The 14014-nt window shown below is 45.4% G+C and overlaps 1 protein-coding gene across 3 annotated transcripts in view; it reads left to right on the forward strand.

Moving 5' to 3' along the window:
• CARHSP1 (calcium regulated heat stable protein 1) overlaps nt 1-13810 on the forward strand; it is a 39413-nt gene extending 25603 nt beyond the window's left edge. For all 3 annotated transcript variants that reach the window (XM_064153044.1, XM_064153043.1, XM_064153042.1), the window contains one exon: nt 12413-13810. In XM_064153044.1, the coding sequence (XP_064009114.1) occupies nt 12413-12575 (163 nt within the window). In that variant the 3' untranslated portion in view covers nt 12576-13810. The remainder of the gene's footprint in view (nt 1-12412) is intronic.
• The last annotated feature ends 204 nt before the right edge of the window (nt 13811-14014 follow it).

The following is a 14014-nucleotide window of genomic DNA, read 5'->3' on the forward strand; positions in this document are numbered from 1 at the left end:
ATATTTATCCCACTGCATTGGTCCAAGAAAATTCTGTGTAGTTCAGAGTTCAGAATGTTCTTGCTCTCTTGCTTGCTTGTTTTCACCTCTGTCTCTCCCTCTGGCCTTGCTTGCATCTCTGCACTGATCATTGTTTGGGTTGTATTGCAGTAGGAGGTAAGGCAGGGTGGCCTTGAAGGCTGCAGTGTCCAAGAGTGTGTCCTGGCTTTGTTCAGGGGGGTAGCTGGGCTATTGTTGAGTTGTGTGTGTGTATGTATATTTATTTGTGTATGTTTATTACTTTTTATATTTAGCCTACTTCTGTCAATTATAATTTCATTTTACTTCTAAACTCTGAGTCGTGTGATAGGTTGGACCGGATAATCTTGGAGGTCTCTTCCAACCTGGTTGATTCTATGAATTTATGCTTTGGGGGCATTAATCCCAAATTCTAAGTGTGTGAAACCACCACAGAACACTAAGTGCTCCTACCTTCAGTCCCTTCCTGTTAGCTGTAACTCTTAGAAACTCCAGCAAAGTTTTTCTGTTTGGCTACTGAAGGCTGCCATAATTTTCCTCCACTAAAATCCTTTACGACGTGGTTATGACATTTTTCTCTCTGCCATGCCTATGGTGGTCTGTGTGAGAGGCATCCTCTCAGGGGCTCTACTATTTGGTGTATCAATCCTGTATGCTTTCAAAAGGCTTTTCCTCTGAGCCATCAATAGCTGTATTTGGGTGACTGTGGCCTGGACGTGGTGTGCCATCCTCCCCTTTCTTCTGTACGCTCAACCTGTCTTAAAAAAACCTGCTGGATGAGTCATCAAGATTGTAAAAGTTCCTGGGCAATCACTCTTCTTTGTGTATCTTCAACATGTTTGTTTTGCTGGTGTGTAGCCAGTTCTGCTCTCAGCCTCACCCAGCCATGCCCTCAGACCACCCCTGTGCTGAAGAGCTGGAGCTGAGCAAAGGATGAGAAGGGGAGAGCCACAGTGTAGGCTCTGGTATCACCTTCAACCTGAGCTCTGGCTTCCCATGTCTCAGCTCAGTGCCCTACCTACCGCTTCTCTTCATTTTTAGGGTGGGGAGCTGTCTCTGCATGCCATAATGTGGCATGCTGCAGTCTTTCTCCAGCATGGCATCTGTCCTAACTTTACCATAGATGAGAGGATTGAAGGGGACCTCCTCTACTCCATCTGCTGCTGCAGTGCTCCTGTGCCTTTCTGGCAGAAGCTTTACATGTTGTACTCTTAACAGTTCCAGTGCTGGAGATCCACTGCTTCCCTGAGCAAGCTCTTTCTGTAATTAACAGACATGGCTTTTACTTGTTTCTGAAATTTAACTGGCATCTCCCATACATTCAGTATGGCTCTTCATTCCCTTCCCATCTCCAGAGCAGAGCCTGTTTAAGCCTGTCATTTATGTGTTCAAAGACCATTTTCTTTGCTCTTTCAGAAATGTTTTAGCAAGGTTAAGTTTGTCTGAATTTTGTAGGTCTGAAGGATATGTTTCATGCAAGTTTTAATAGGCTCAGTTCTGCTCCTTTTGAAACCAACAGGATTTTTTCTATTGAGTCAGGACTGAGCCACTGCTTTAAATGGGTTTTTTATGTAGGTACTGCCTTGGAAATGAAATTCAAAAATAGCTGGCATTTCTGCCTCAACCTGTTAGTAAAAAGTGCTATTAATGGAGTACTGGAGGTTTCAGCACATTGTATTCTTTAATTACCCTGAGTGTATTTGAATTGTTGGAAACAACTTCTAGTGCTAGAGGGTGATGGTATCACTATCTCAGCTCTGATGCAAGGCAGCAGTGGAAAGACAAATTAATAATGCCTTTCATTTCAGTTCATTTCACAGTGAACTAGAAACACTGCTCTTTATTGATGGGAATTGCTGCTTGCAGCAGCATTCTGTAACGATCAGTGTGGCTCAGGGGACTCTAATGACTCTGGTTTGCAAAGTGTGAGTTTTGAGATGCTGCTGATCTTTATCACACAGTTCTTTTCTACCTGTTTTACTCAGTTAAACCTGAATGTGAAGGAGCCATCAATCTGTTTGCTGTCTTGGCGTGCTGTAGGCATCTACTTCTGTAAAGAGGATTGTTTCTTCTGAGTCAATTCTCCCTGAATGCTGGGATTTCAGAGATGTGGATAAAATGCTATGCCAGTTTGGGTTCAGCAAGATAGACTGTTCCTCTGACTCCCATCACTAAGCTGTGATGATTAGTGAAGGGTTTGAGCATTGGGACCAGCTGCCTATCTTGCAAATTAATGGGATGGCAAACATAAAAAAATAATTTGAAGAATCGTTAACTTTTTTTTCCTTCCTTAAGCTTTGGGGAGCTTGTAAGGTTACATTTCAGTGAAAATGTCTTCTGCAAAATGAGATGTCTGCATTCCATTTATTTTTGTAAGGTAATAACACTTATGGAAATAGATATGCCATGCTGAACAAGCGTTAGCCTAAAGATAAGGTCAAATATATGTGGCATTCAAAAGCTTCTTCACTTGGCATCTGCAAATTTTTAGATTTTGATGCCTGTGTGAGTTGAAGGTGAATGTGGGCATGTGGACATGTATGACTGGAAGAGGCACTTAGTGCCATGGTCTAGTTGATTGGTTAGGGCTGGGTGATAGGTTGGACTGGATGATCTTGGAGGTCTCTTCCAACCTGGTTGATTCTCTGATTCTATATGATGGGTGGCACTTGGCAGCAAATCTGTGTTACTGTGAAGCCAGACTTCAGCTGTGGGTAGATACACAGCATAAGAAATGCCAGTTTAAAGAGCATTTTTTGTCTCTGTGGCTTGAATGCCACAGAGAAGGTTTGGATCAGTAACACTTGTGTGGAACAAGTTGTGCATTTTAACTGATCAGGTAAAAATGTACGAATCTGAACAATTAACCATGGCAGCCTGGAGTGTTCTGGAAGTGCTGGCACTGAGAGGTGGTAGAGTTTCTTCTGAGCCGTCCTCGTGTGGCAGATGAAGCGAGCCATCGTGGCTGCTCTGGTGATAGTCTCTGCAGGTGGTGGCAGTTTCCTGGCAGCACTCATGGCACCTTCCTGAGTTGGTCTGTGGGTAAAGCAGCTGTGGCTGAAACTCTGCCCCAGCTGCAGCACTGTTGGTGCTTGAGATGGACAGATTAGAGCCAGCTCCCACACACCAATATGAGTAGCTGTTCCAGCAGCAGGAGCATGGCCTGGCACAGCAAGGAGGCTGTGATGCCACTGCCACCAAGCTCAAGGTGCCCACCACAAGTTCATTGCCACTTTCTGCATTGTGTGCAGAGCAAGCCCTGCTTCCTTGTGCTTGTGGGTAACACTTCTCAAGTTGATGTACCCAAGTGTACAGGAAGATGTTGGGGCATGCTGGCTGGTGAGAGATATTTTTTCTGCTGTCTTCTCCAGGGCAGAAGACAGAATGTGCTTGCTAGTGCAAGTGTAAAATCATATCTGTTAAGGGTAGGGATGCTGGAATGGGAAGTCCTGATAATGTCTGTGGAAATCTAGAAGCAAAGGCAAATTCGTTTACCTGAAGTCTTTAAAAAACACTCCATGGCATTTTAATAGTGATGTGCACTGTTAATGCTTTCTTTTCCACCAGCCTGCAGCCTCATCCACTGTCACCAAACTGATGGTGCTACTGCAGCACCAGCATTGAGAACTGTGGATCCCACTTCATATCCTGCCTCCTTCACTGTTGTTTCATAGCTCTCACAAACCCCATCCAGGTTGGTTGTTCCAGAAGTGTAATGGCTCTCTTGGCTTCAGTTTCACTCTCTTGCCACTCTTCCTGCAGACGTTGCACGTTTGGAGAGTGGGCAGGGAATCCTTGCAGTGCTGGCTGCAGAGTCTCTTCACCTTGTGCTGCCTGTACAGGCAAGTTCACATCAGCTCATCTTCCAAAGGGGGTCCTGAGGACACAGACCAAGAGGGATGGGGGCAGCTGGGCTATGGGTGCTTGTAGTGGCAGATCAAGTGATGTGCTTTGGAGCATTGCCTGTGAGTCCCACTCTTCTGCTTTCCCAGTGCATTTGGGAGTGGGCACACAATGGATACTCCTTACTCCCTGGGCTTCTGGTTTTGGTGGGGATTTGGCCTGAAGTCTGCATAGCTGCAAGGGCAAGGCAAGGAGGCAGCTGACCAGAGAGCAGTGATGAGTGAGTGACCACACTCCTGGTGCTTTAAAGATTTTTTTTTTTTAATTTTGCAAAAGCAGCTGACTTAATGGAACAGGAAAACACATGCAGTGCTTGTGGCTTTTCTGCAATTTGCTAGTACTTGGCTGTGAAGGGGAAAGTGCTGCATTGCAGAGAGGTCTTCAGGCTGTCCTTCAGGCTTGGGTTCCTGACCCCATGCTTAATGATGGCTCTGGAGATTTGACTATACTTCCCCTGGGATGCTGACACCTGGCACCCTTGAATCCCTGGCGTTTGCAGCACTTTGCCTAAGTGTTGTGATATGTGGAGACTGTGGTTATAGTGCCTGCAACTGAAGAGTACTGAACAGAAGAAAATTGGTCTTGTGGTGTGTTTGCAGGTGGGGATATGGTCCCATTCTTCTGTTGGATATCGTTTTCTGGCTACAAGGGGGATGTACTATTAGCCACATCTTCCTGCAGGTTAGAACTCAGCTGCACCGCTGCTGCTGTCCTGCTGCGTTGAGGAGCTGACTTCAAGCTTTTCATGTCTATGGAGAGATCATCTTTCATGCTCCTTGCCAGATCACTGTTTTAATGCAGAGCATTAATGTCACATCTCCCCTTCTGTGATTCTGTTCTTTTGGTGAAGAGAACTATACAGGTTGGAAATTGATGGTAATTATCAGTTAATTTGAGCTGCCTTTTCTATGAACTAGTAGCAAAACAGTTTCTGCTGGCTGCAGACGAGTGCTCTGTGGCTGCTAGGAACAAAGTCTGAGCAGCAGATACAGGGTGATTTGCCTCTCATGATCACCAATTGTTTCCTCATGGTGTTTGGTGTGATGCCTGGTGTTGAACTGGCTGCTCAGATAAAAGTAGCTACAGAGCCATAAGTATCCTTGAATTAAATAAACCCTGACTAGAGATCTCAGTAGATGACTGGACAAGAGGATGAGGATGAGAGGACTGGGAGGGATGTGCAGCTATAGCTGCTGGTGTAGACAAGGCAGCTCCTGGGAAGGTTGCTCTGCAGAGACAGAGACCAGGACAAACCCGCAGCAGAGACCTTGGGTGTCAACAGCTGGGATTTTTCAGTGTCTGTATGTCTTTCACACTTGCCTGTTCCAGTTGCAAGTGTGACTGGTGGGTGAGAGGCAGCCCCTGCTTTGCCTGCCAGCTGACTTGATAAGGTCATGGCTGTCTTTGCTGATGAGTGCCCAAGCTGTCAGTTTACCCCAGGGCTGCATAGAAGGGCATTTAGGATTAGTAGCTCATAATGTTTGATTCCTCTTTCATGTCCTGCTGTTCCATAAAAATACTAGGAGTTGTGTGGAGGTGCTAAATGAGTTTTAGGAAACCCATAAGATAATGCAGCCCCCTGATCCATGGGAAGCTGCTGTGTGGTGTGACACATAGCAGATTTGTTGATCAGCAAGGCTCTGAATTCTCAAAAAAACTCTTCCTCAAAAATGCTTCCATGTGACTTAGTCTTTGTCCCAAGAGGTTTAACTAGAGCCCTGGAATATGAATAGCAGCTGTGAGAAGGAAGAACTAGAACATTCCTTATTTAGGTAATTTCCTAATAACCTCCCAGTTCCCTAAAAATAGTGCAGGATAAAATGCTCCACCAAACCAGACTGGCGCTGAGCTGGGAAATGGGAGTTGCTGGCTAATCTGAAACTCCCTCTATTGTGTCTCTATTCCAACACTAGCATCAGGAAAAGTATTTCCTATTTTAAGCTTAATTTTTTGAAGTGTTCTAAAATTCCTGGATACCTAGATATGTAGTATTTGGGGTAGAACATGCATACTCATCTCTTAAATAGCAGTGAAAATCTCCACCTTCCTTTAAATCTATGCTTATTATGGAGTAATGGTTAAAAAATACAAATATGAAAGTATTTAATTAATATATAACATCAGGAGAGCCAATGTTTAACCTCGCTGTACCAGGTAACTTCTATATAGAGTGGCTGCTGTAGGCTGAATCTGTTCCAAGATACCTTCATTTCCTTGGCAGTGCTTAAGGCAGTTGCTTCCTGATGAAGGATCTTCCCACAGCTTCATGGAGGGCTCTGCCTCCAGTGCCATGCCACCTGCTTGTGTGGCACATTTCAAGTGCCATTGGGTTCTTTCTTGACACCACCAGAAGTGCTGCAGTCTGGATGTTGTTTGGTCCTGCTGCTAGGTGTCACATAGTGCTGGAGTAAGTCCACAACTACCCCAGAAGCAGCATTTGGTGAGCAAACACTGTGCTGGGAACACTCTTCACAAGGAGCTTTACTCAAGGTGTAAACTAATACCTATATCCTCTTGCATTTCATGTGCACCAGGGGCAGTGAGTTAATGATCTTGTGTTTCGTAGGCACCAAGAATAACTGGTAGTCAGAACTTTGCAGGAAGAAAGAGAATATCTGATCTGTGGGAGAAAAATTTAAAGGGAAAAAAAAAGAGAGAGAATGAAATTTGAGCTGGGTTTGTGGCTGCAGGCTTTTTACACAGCTGTGCAAAGGACAGGCCCGGTCTTGGTGAGGTAAGGACACCTCAGCAAGCTTGGAAAGAAGGAAACTAGGGGATGAGAAGAATCCATTTTGGAATTGAATGAGGTTTTATCACCAGCTTCAGTCTCTTCTCATGTCAGCTTGGATAAGGAAAGAAACCAAGAAAGGATCTGATGCTGTCAGTGTAACATTCAGCCCTGTGAGAAGTGCATTTCAGTAGAGAGAAGTGGACAAACGTGCATGCAGATTTTGGGGACTAACATGATCTGTTTAGTAGAAGGCACAGGAACAATTAACTTTGTGATTCAAGTGTATAAGAAATTTGGATCAACAAACGTTTGGGGGTTTTTGGTTTTTTAATTTCCTCTGCAGACCAGAGGCTGTAGACAATACTTTAAACAGTCACCTAAGAAGTGCTGTGGAATGCAGAGGCTCTCAGTGATGGCTGGGAATGTCCCCTCCAGTTTGGGCTAGTCCCTTTGCAGCTTGTCATATGTTAGGTGTACTGTTTCTGTGTACTGTTCCACTTGTTAATTTCTCAGAAAAAACAGGAGCAGTAGGGTTGCCAGCACACCAATAACCCCTTTCTTACCAGAACATATCCTGGCATATATTTCAGTTTTAAAACAAACTCACCCCAACAGAAAACACCCCCCCCCCCCCTTTTTTTTTTCTTTAAATTACTAAAGCTGTCTTTCTTCCTTACATCTAATTTCTTCCTTACATCTAATTTGTGTGCTGTTCAGGGGCTTAAAACCCCACCTTTGTGTGTTGGCATGACTTTGGTGCTTCTGGAGACAGTGTGAATCCACTTTGCTTTCTACATTAACCATACTTCTGCTGATCTCTTTTGCAGATTTCTACTGATCTCTTTGGCAGATTTCAAGTGTTTATTAATTGCATCTCATCCTGTTTTACAGGAGCTTTTAAAGTACATGTAAGGTTCCTGTTCATTAAAAAAGCCTTTCAGCCCAACATGAGATGCCTTCCTGGGCAGGGCATCCGTTCATTTGATGCCTGCTAAGTGATGGCACTGTGCTTGCTCTGTGTGTTCATCCTCTGTGCAGGAGTTAAAGGCAGTACCTGGGACTGGGGAGTGGGTGGCTGTAATCTCAAGAGGAGATGCTACTTTGGTTCCAGCCCCACTGTAACTGCTTTGTACTCCCTGAGATACTGTCCACAGCTGGTCCTAGTGCTCGAGGCCACGTGAAGAAATGCGTTTTGTGGCAACTCATTCCAGTGGCTCAGCTGTACTTGAGTCACTGCAGACTTTCCACTTCAGCACCTATTTTCTTTGGCCATGCATGTGTCTCCATGTGTGGAGAAAGTGGAGTTCTTGAACTGTCAATACACCTTGTACAAAAAAATCACGGGCTTTTGATCTAGTTTTATCAGCCAGGACAGCAGAGAGATCAAGTGTATGAAAAGCTGACATGTACATTAGAGCACAAGTCTTGTCAGGAGCAGCTGAGGGGCCTGGGGTTGTTCAGCCTGGAGGAAGGGGAGGCTGAGGGGAGACCTCTGGCTCTCTACAACTACTTGAAAGGAGGTTGGAGCCAGGTAGGGGTTTCTGCTCAGGATGTATTGCTAGTCTCATGTTTCTTTGTACAGATGAAATGTCTGTGCTGTGTTGCCTTCCACTGAAAGGTGTAACCTTGATCAGGTGGGACCGACATCCTGCATGGGTCATGTTGAGAGTTATTCCTCATGGCAATGTGGTTTTAGCTCAATAGCAGCACATTTTGTGGCAACAAGGGATCATTCAAGTGAGAAATAAGTCTTTTTCCTTTTTTTTTTTTTTTTTTCACATGGCATTCCTATTTTCACTCATGGTTTGACCCTGTCCTTTGTCTCTTCTTGAGGCTTCATGTGCACTTGTCAGGCTGAGACAGTACAGTAGCATCTTCTCATCTTTGCTTAAAATTCTCTTTTTCAAAGTCAGGGTAAACTGCAGTCAATTTGGTGGGAAATTAATTTGGCAGTAAGTAAAGTGAACTAATCTCTGCTCCTGAAAGGACCGTACATGTTGGGTGTGCAGCCCCATCACACCTGAAGGAACCTTAAACCTTTTAGAGAGGGGGGAAGTGAGGTATAAATGAAGGCAGTAACTGCAGAGGACAGCCACAGCAAGAGTGGGAGCTTGAACAGTTTGTCCAGTGTGATTCAGGGCTGGGCTGACAAGTTGGCCTGGAGGCTGTAGAAGCAAATAAAGGCCAGTGGGATCAGCCTGCAAGTGGTGGAAAGGGCTGTCAGGTCTGATGAAGGAGGCTTTACCTTGACTTTCCTGTGAAGACTTTTTCTGCCTTCAGTTTGCTGCTGTTTTCCCAGGTCCTGCTCTGAAGAGTTCAGCTTAGGACATGCCCTCTTGGATCTGATTCCTGCAGTCACAGGCAGCTCTGGAGTAGGAGAAGTCAAGTCTGAAGGATGTGTTTCAAACCACAGGCCTTGGGAATGCCTTTAACTCCTCAAAACAGGTTTTAGATCCACATTTAGATACAGGAGCATTTTCGAGATCATGCTGATACGATCAGTGAGCAAACAATGACTTTCCTTTTGAGTTTCCCACGGGAGAAGTTATAAATCATGGGTCAGTTTTGTACATCCCTGCTTACCCTGTCTCATTCCTGAGCACAGGTTGCTTCTGCTCAGCCCCAGCCCAATGCACCAACTCCCTGAGCAGCAGTGGTAGTGCAGAAGCTGAGGCAGACCTTAAAGGGAGAAGGGTGGAGGGAGAGGCAGTGCAGGAGCTTGAAGAAGCTCTGCAGAGCTGTGGAAGAAGCAGAATCTGATGTGAGGTTACAACTGGCAATAAGGGCCAGAATATTTATCTCCTATCAGTGCTGCCAGTCTTTGCTGCAATACAAAAGCTGCAACAGTAATGGGTCACAAGATGAGAGATGATATGAATCGCACTGCTAAGATCCCTGCAGTTAACAGACATTTGTGGGATAAAATTCCTGGGTGGTGTGAGTATGCTCCCAGTGTGTTCAGTGAAGGCAAATAACAAACCAAACAGTCTATGCCAAGTTTCTGACACACGAGATCAGAGTTTTTTTTACCCCTGAGCACAATATTTCCCACAGTGTAATGTGAGTACACAAGCAAAGTCCTACAGATAAGGCATCCATCAGAACTGGTGACGAGTGTTTAGCTGTTCACAAACACAAATGGTTCTGAGAAACACTGGGGAAAAGCCTCAAACAACAAGAAATTTCTAGCCTAGATTGTCAGAGAAGGGGAACCTGAGCATGGGATTGTGTAGGTATATTTACAGCAAGGAGAAGTGTCGGGGTACGGAGGCTGGCGAGAGGCGAGATCGGGGTACTGACGACTCGAGACAGCAGCTTCTAGGCATCTGTGCATCAGTACATCAGTACAACTTTATTAGGGTAGTGCAATGGCTTATATAGTGCTCAGAGGAGGTGTTTCCAGACAGCCTGGGGCTGGCAGAAGTGGACAGTACAGATTGGCCCCAAGTTATGTGTAAGGCAGAGATAGGTTACCTGTGGTAAACAACCTGTGAGTACCACCCAGGGGGGCTGGCCAGGGTCAGCCCCCCTTGGGGCTGCGTCCGCCCCGGGGGCCGGCAGATTCCACCCCCTGACAGCTGTGCGTGGGTTGCTCATGGTTGCCAGCTTAGGCCCCTGGCAGTCAGTAAGACCCAAGGACACTTCCCATCACAGGGCCTGATGTTTACATTTCATGCTCCGCTGCAGGAGAAAGCTTCCCACAGAGAAGTGGCATCTTTTCTGCTGGCTGAGTATTGTGGTAAGGCAGGCTGGGAGGCAGCTCTGCCTGTCCTCTTTGGCACATGCTGGCATTTTTATGAAAAAGCTCTGATCTTCCACACAGTGGTAGAGGTGAGGAAAGCTTTGCAGTTCTGTGTCACCAGAACATCATTCTGAACAGAAGGGAACAACTCTCTTGCCATCTCCTGCTGTTTCCGGAAAAGGACTCAAATGCACTAGCAAATTCACGGGGTGAGTCCTCCAGCATCCCTGCCTGCTAGAGGCTACATAGGAGTGGGCAGTTCTTGGAAATCAGGAATTCCCAAGTGCTTGAAGCAGAGTTTCTACACTGCAACATGTCTGGGTCACAAGAACCCTCCTTTTCCACCACGAGTTATTTTGAAATATCCTGAGATGTAGTAGGAGTGTGTCATGGGAGATGCTCCTCTCCCTCTGCTCTGCCTGGGTGAGGCTGCATCTAGAATATTCTGTTCTGGGCCCCTCAGTTCAAGAAGGACTTCAAGGAACTGCTTGAAAGAGTCCAGCACAGAGCCACAAAGATGCTGAAGGAAGGGGAACATCTCCCTTATGAGGAAGGCTGAGGGAGCTGAGGCTCCTTAGCTTGGAGAAGAGGAGCCTGAGGAGTGACCTCATTCACATTTATCAAGATGTGGAGTACAGTGTTAGGAGGATGAAGCCAGGCTCTGCTCAGTGATGTCCAGTGGCAGGACAAGGAGCAGTGGTGAAAGCTGGAGCACAGGAGGTTCCATGTGAATGTAAGGGAAAAACTTTTTTGTTGTGAGAATGACAGAGTCCTTGAGCAGGCTGCCCAGAGAAGTTGTGGAGTCTCCTTCCCTGGAGACTTTCAAAGCCCATCTGTGTTCCTGTGTGACCTGCCCTAGGTGATCCTGCTATAGCAGGAGAGTTAGACTCTGATCTTTTGATGTCCCTTCCAACGCCTAACATTCTGCGTGACACTGTTGCCTTCCTTGGGCTCTTTTTTTTGTATACCATAGACAAACTGTAATAGTAAAGTAACATAACAGTAAAATCAACAACTGGCAGGGTGCAATCCTCCACTGAAAAAAAGAGAGGAAAAAATCGCCAACTTCAGAAGCTTAAGTGAAAGGAAGGAAAAAAAACCCAGCTTCCTATAGTTTTAAAACCCAGCAAACCCCAGAGGAAGGGTCAGCCCTGCCCTCTAGTGCTGCCAGCGAAGAAGAGGTTGTTGGATGGTTCACAGCCATGTTGCCCAAGCCCAGCTTCACCGAGTTGTTTTTGAAGGCGTTTTAGAATGTGGGTCTGTTTTGTGTCCAGTTCTTTGTATTGTTTTAGAGCAGTGGTGGTGTTTATAATGGTTTTTATAGGATTTTGCTGCAAGACAACCAAAATCAACCTTCAGCTTTGGTGGATGATGAGCTCTTGTGCTTATTTGAGGCAAACTGGAATATTTTAATGAGAGAATTGGCCGTGAAAAGAAAATAATAGTGATGTCTATATTGCCCATTCGTTCTGCTGAGACATATGAAAACAAGGACACAAACAAAGATAAGGTCAGTTTGTGGCTGCCTGCTTGCTGTATTAACTCCTCTGCCTGAACCTGCATAGCTTGAACTAATCAATCTTCTAACACCTCTTGCCACCCTTCTTCCAGCTCACCCTGCATGTAGGGGAGTTCCTGAGGTAAGATTCCTGGAAAGAAGCAGGAAGGAGGAGAATGGGTTCAAAAGCCCTCCTGGGTGGCTCTGCTGCTGGGAGGGGTTCTGGATTTCTGTATTACTTTCAAATTGCATATAGTTGTAAATATCTGTGTATATTGCATAGAAGTGCTTGTAAATTGTGCCAAGCCATAAATACAGTTTCATTCCTTAACTTCCAGACGGATGAGTGTAGTCTAGGTGAATTCCCAACCAAGGAGGGGGCGGGTAACTCCCAAACCTGCACGGCTCTATAAAAAATCATGGAGTATCTTCAGCACTTGAGGTAAAGAAGTATAACTAAGATGCAGATGAATTTGAGTGCTGGTGCGAGTGATGACTAACAGAAGCTTTCTCTTCACAGCATTGAGGGTGAGTATGTTCCCGTGGCAGGTGATGAGGTCACCTACAAGATGTGCACCATCCCTCCCAAGAATGAGAAGCTTCAGGCGGTGGAGGTGGTGATTACCCATCTAGCTCCTGGAACCAAGCACGAGACCTGGTCAGGGCACGTCGTGAGCTCCTGAGGGGTCCCAGAGGGAGCGTGGGGGCTGTCTGCATGGTCACTGCTAAACAACTGGCTGCAGGGGAACTGTCCTAAGAATATTCTGTGTATTGTGTGGGAGGAAATACTGCATTGTCAATAAAGCAGAAACTGGCCAAATTTACCTTTTTTACAGCTGGCCTAAAACCCGACCAAAACAACAACAAAAGGCAATTCAAATGCTAATGAAAAAATCTAGCATAAAGTGCTTACCAAATGTGGATTTTGAGGAGATCTAGTTTGTGTGCTTCGTGGATGAGGGGAAGTTTTGGTTTTTCTTTTATCTTGTGAACTGGTTCCAGGAAGTGCCCAGGGCAGTCAGGGAGAGGTTTGAAGGAGAGCTCTTCTAGCCCAGACAGGCATGGGCTGCAAGGCCCTGGTGGTGTGTTCCCTGGAGCTGCTCTTCTGTAAGGGCTGGAGCATGCATACTGCTGCTAACAGTGCCTGAATGCCACGGATGAGAGAGAGGAGGGTGCTCACTGCTGCCATTTCTTTTCCTCATGGAAGGAAGTTCACAAACAGAGCAGCTGCCGCAGGGTGGAAAATCTCTATCTGGTCGTTATGCTCTGATGGCCATGGCTGAATGCCCTTTAGTGTACCATTTGCACATGGCATAGATGTGGAATATTTGAGGTTTCAAAGCTTGGATTGTTTGTGAATTTACTTAGGTGCCTTGATGGTTAATTAGCAACAGATTTTGTAGGCCAGTATTAAAAACACCACAAAACCAACAAAAAGACCCACAAAAAAAAACAACCCAAAATGCAAAAAAAATACTTCAAGGTAGGTGGTAGATAAGCTATAGAGTAGTGGATTATTTCATAGGCACCTTCTGTGTCTGAGTTTAGAGAAAGCTGGAAACTGCCAGTAGTTGAATGTCTGCTGTGGTGTGCCACAGGGCAGGCAGAACAGCTGTGCCTCTGGAAAGTGATTCCCTACTGTTCACATGACTGTGTATAAAATACTGCGTGAGTTAACAGGCTCAGCTTCTGCAGCTGGTTCCCTGGAAAACTTTCTTGGTAGGATGTGGTATGGTCACCCTTGCTCTGACGTTTCTCTGCCTGCAAGATTTTATGTAGTTGTAGTGCAACTGAGTTACTTCTGTTCCTGTTTGCCTTCCATGTCTGTCTTTCTGTTTTTCAAATGAAGCGTTTTTCTCTATTATGTTTCTAATGGTGGATTTTTATTGACTTTGCAAATAAAAAAGATAAAAAAAGATGGGTGAACGTTTCACTTCAGTTGCCTGTTTGCACTTGTGACAATAGGTGCTGTCTTCAGCCTACTCTCTGCATTGAAGGTGATGATTAGCATTCAGGAGTGAGAAGAGCACAGACACACCTCTGGGATGCTATTTAAAAGCTTTGTATAAAGTGTTGCTAGAACTAGGGAGTGATTTGGAAGTTTTCTAGGTGTTTAATAGGT

This window comes from Pogoniulus pusillus, chromosome 13 (assembly GCF_015220805.1).
Source record: "Pogoniulus pusillus isolate bPogPus1 chromosome 13, bPogPus1.pri, whole genome shotgun sequence".
NCBI lineage: Eukaryota > Metazoa > Chordata > Aves > Piciformes > Lybiidae > Pogoniulus > Pogoniulus pusillus.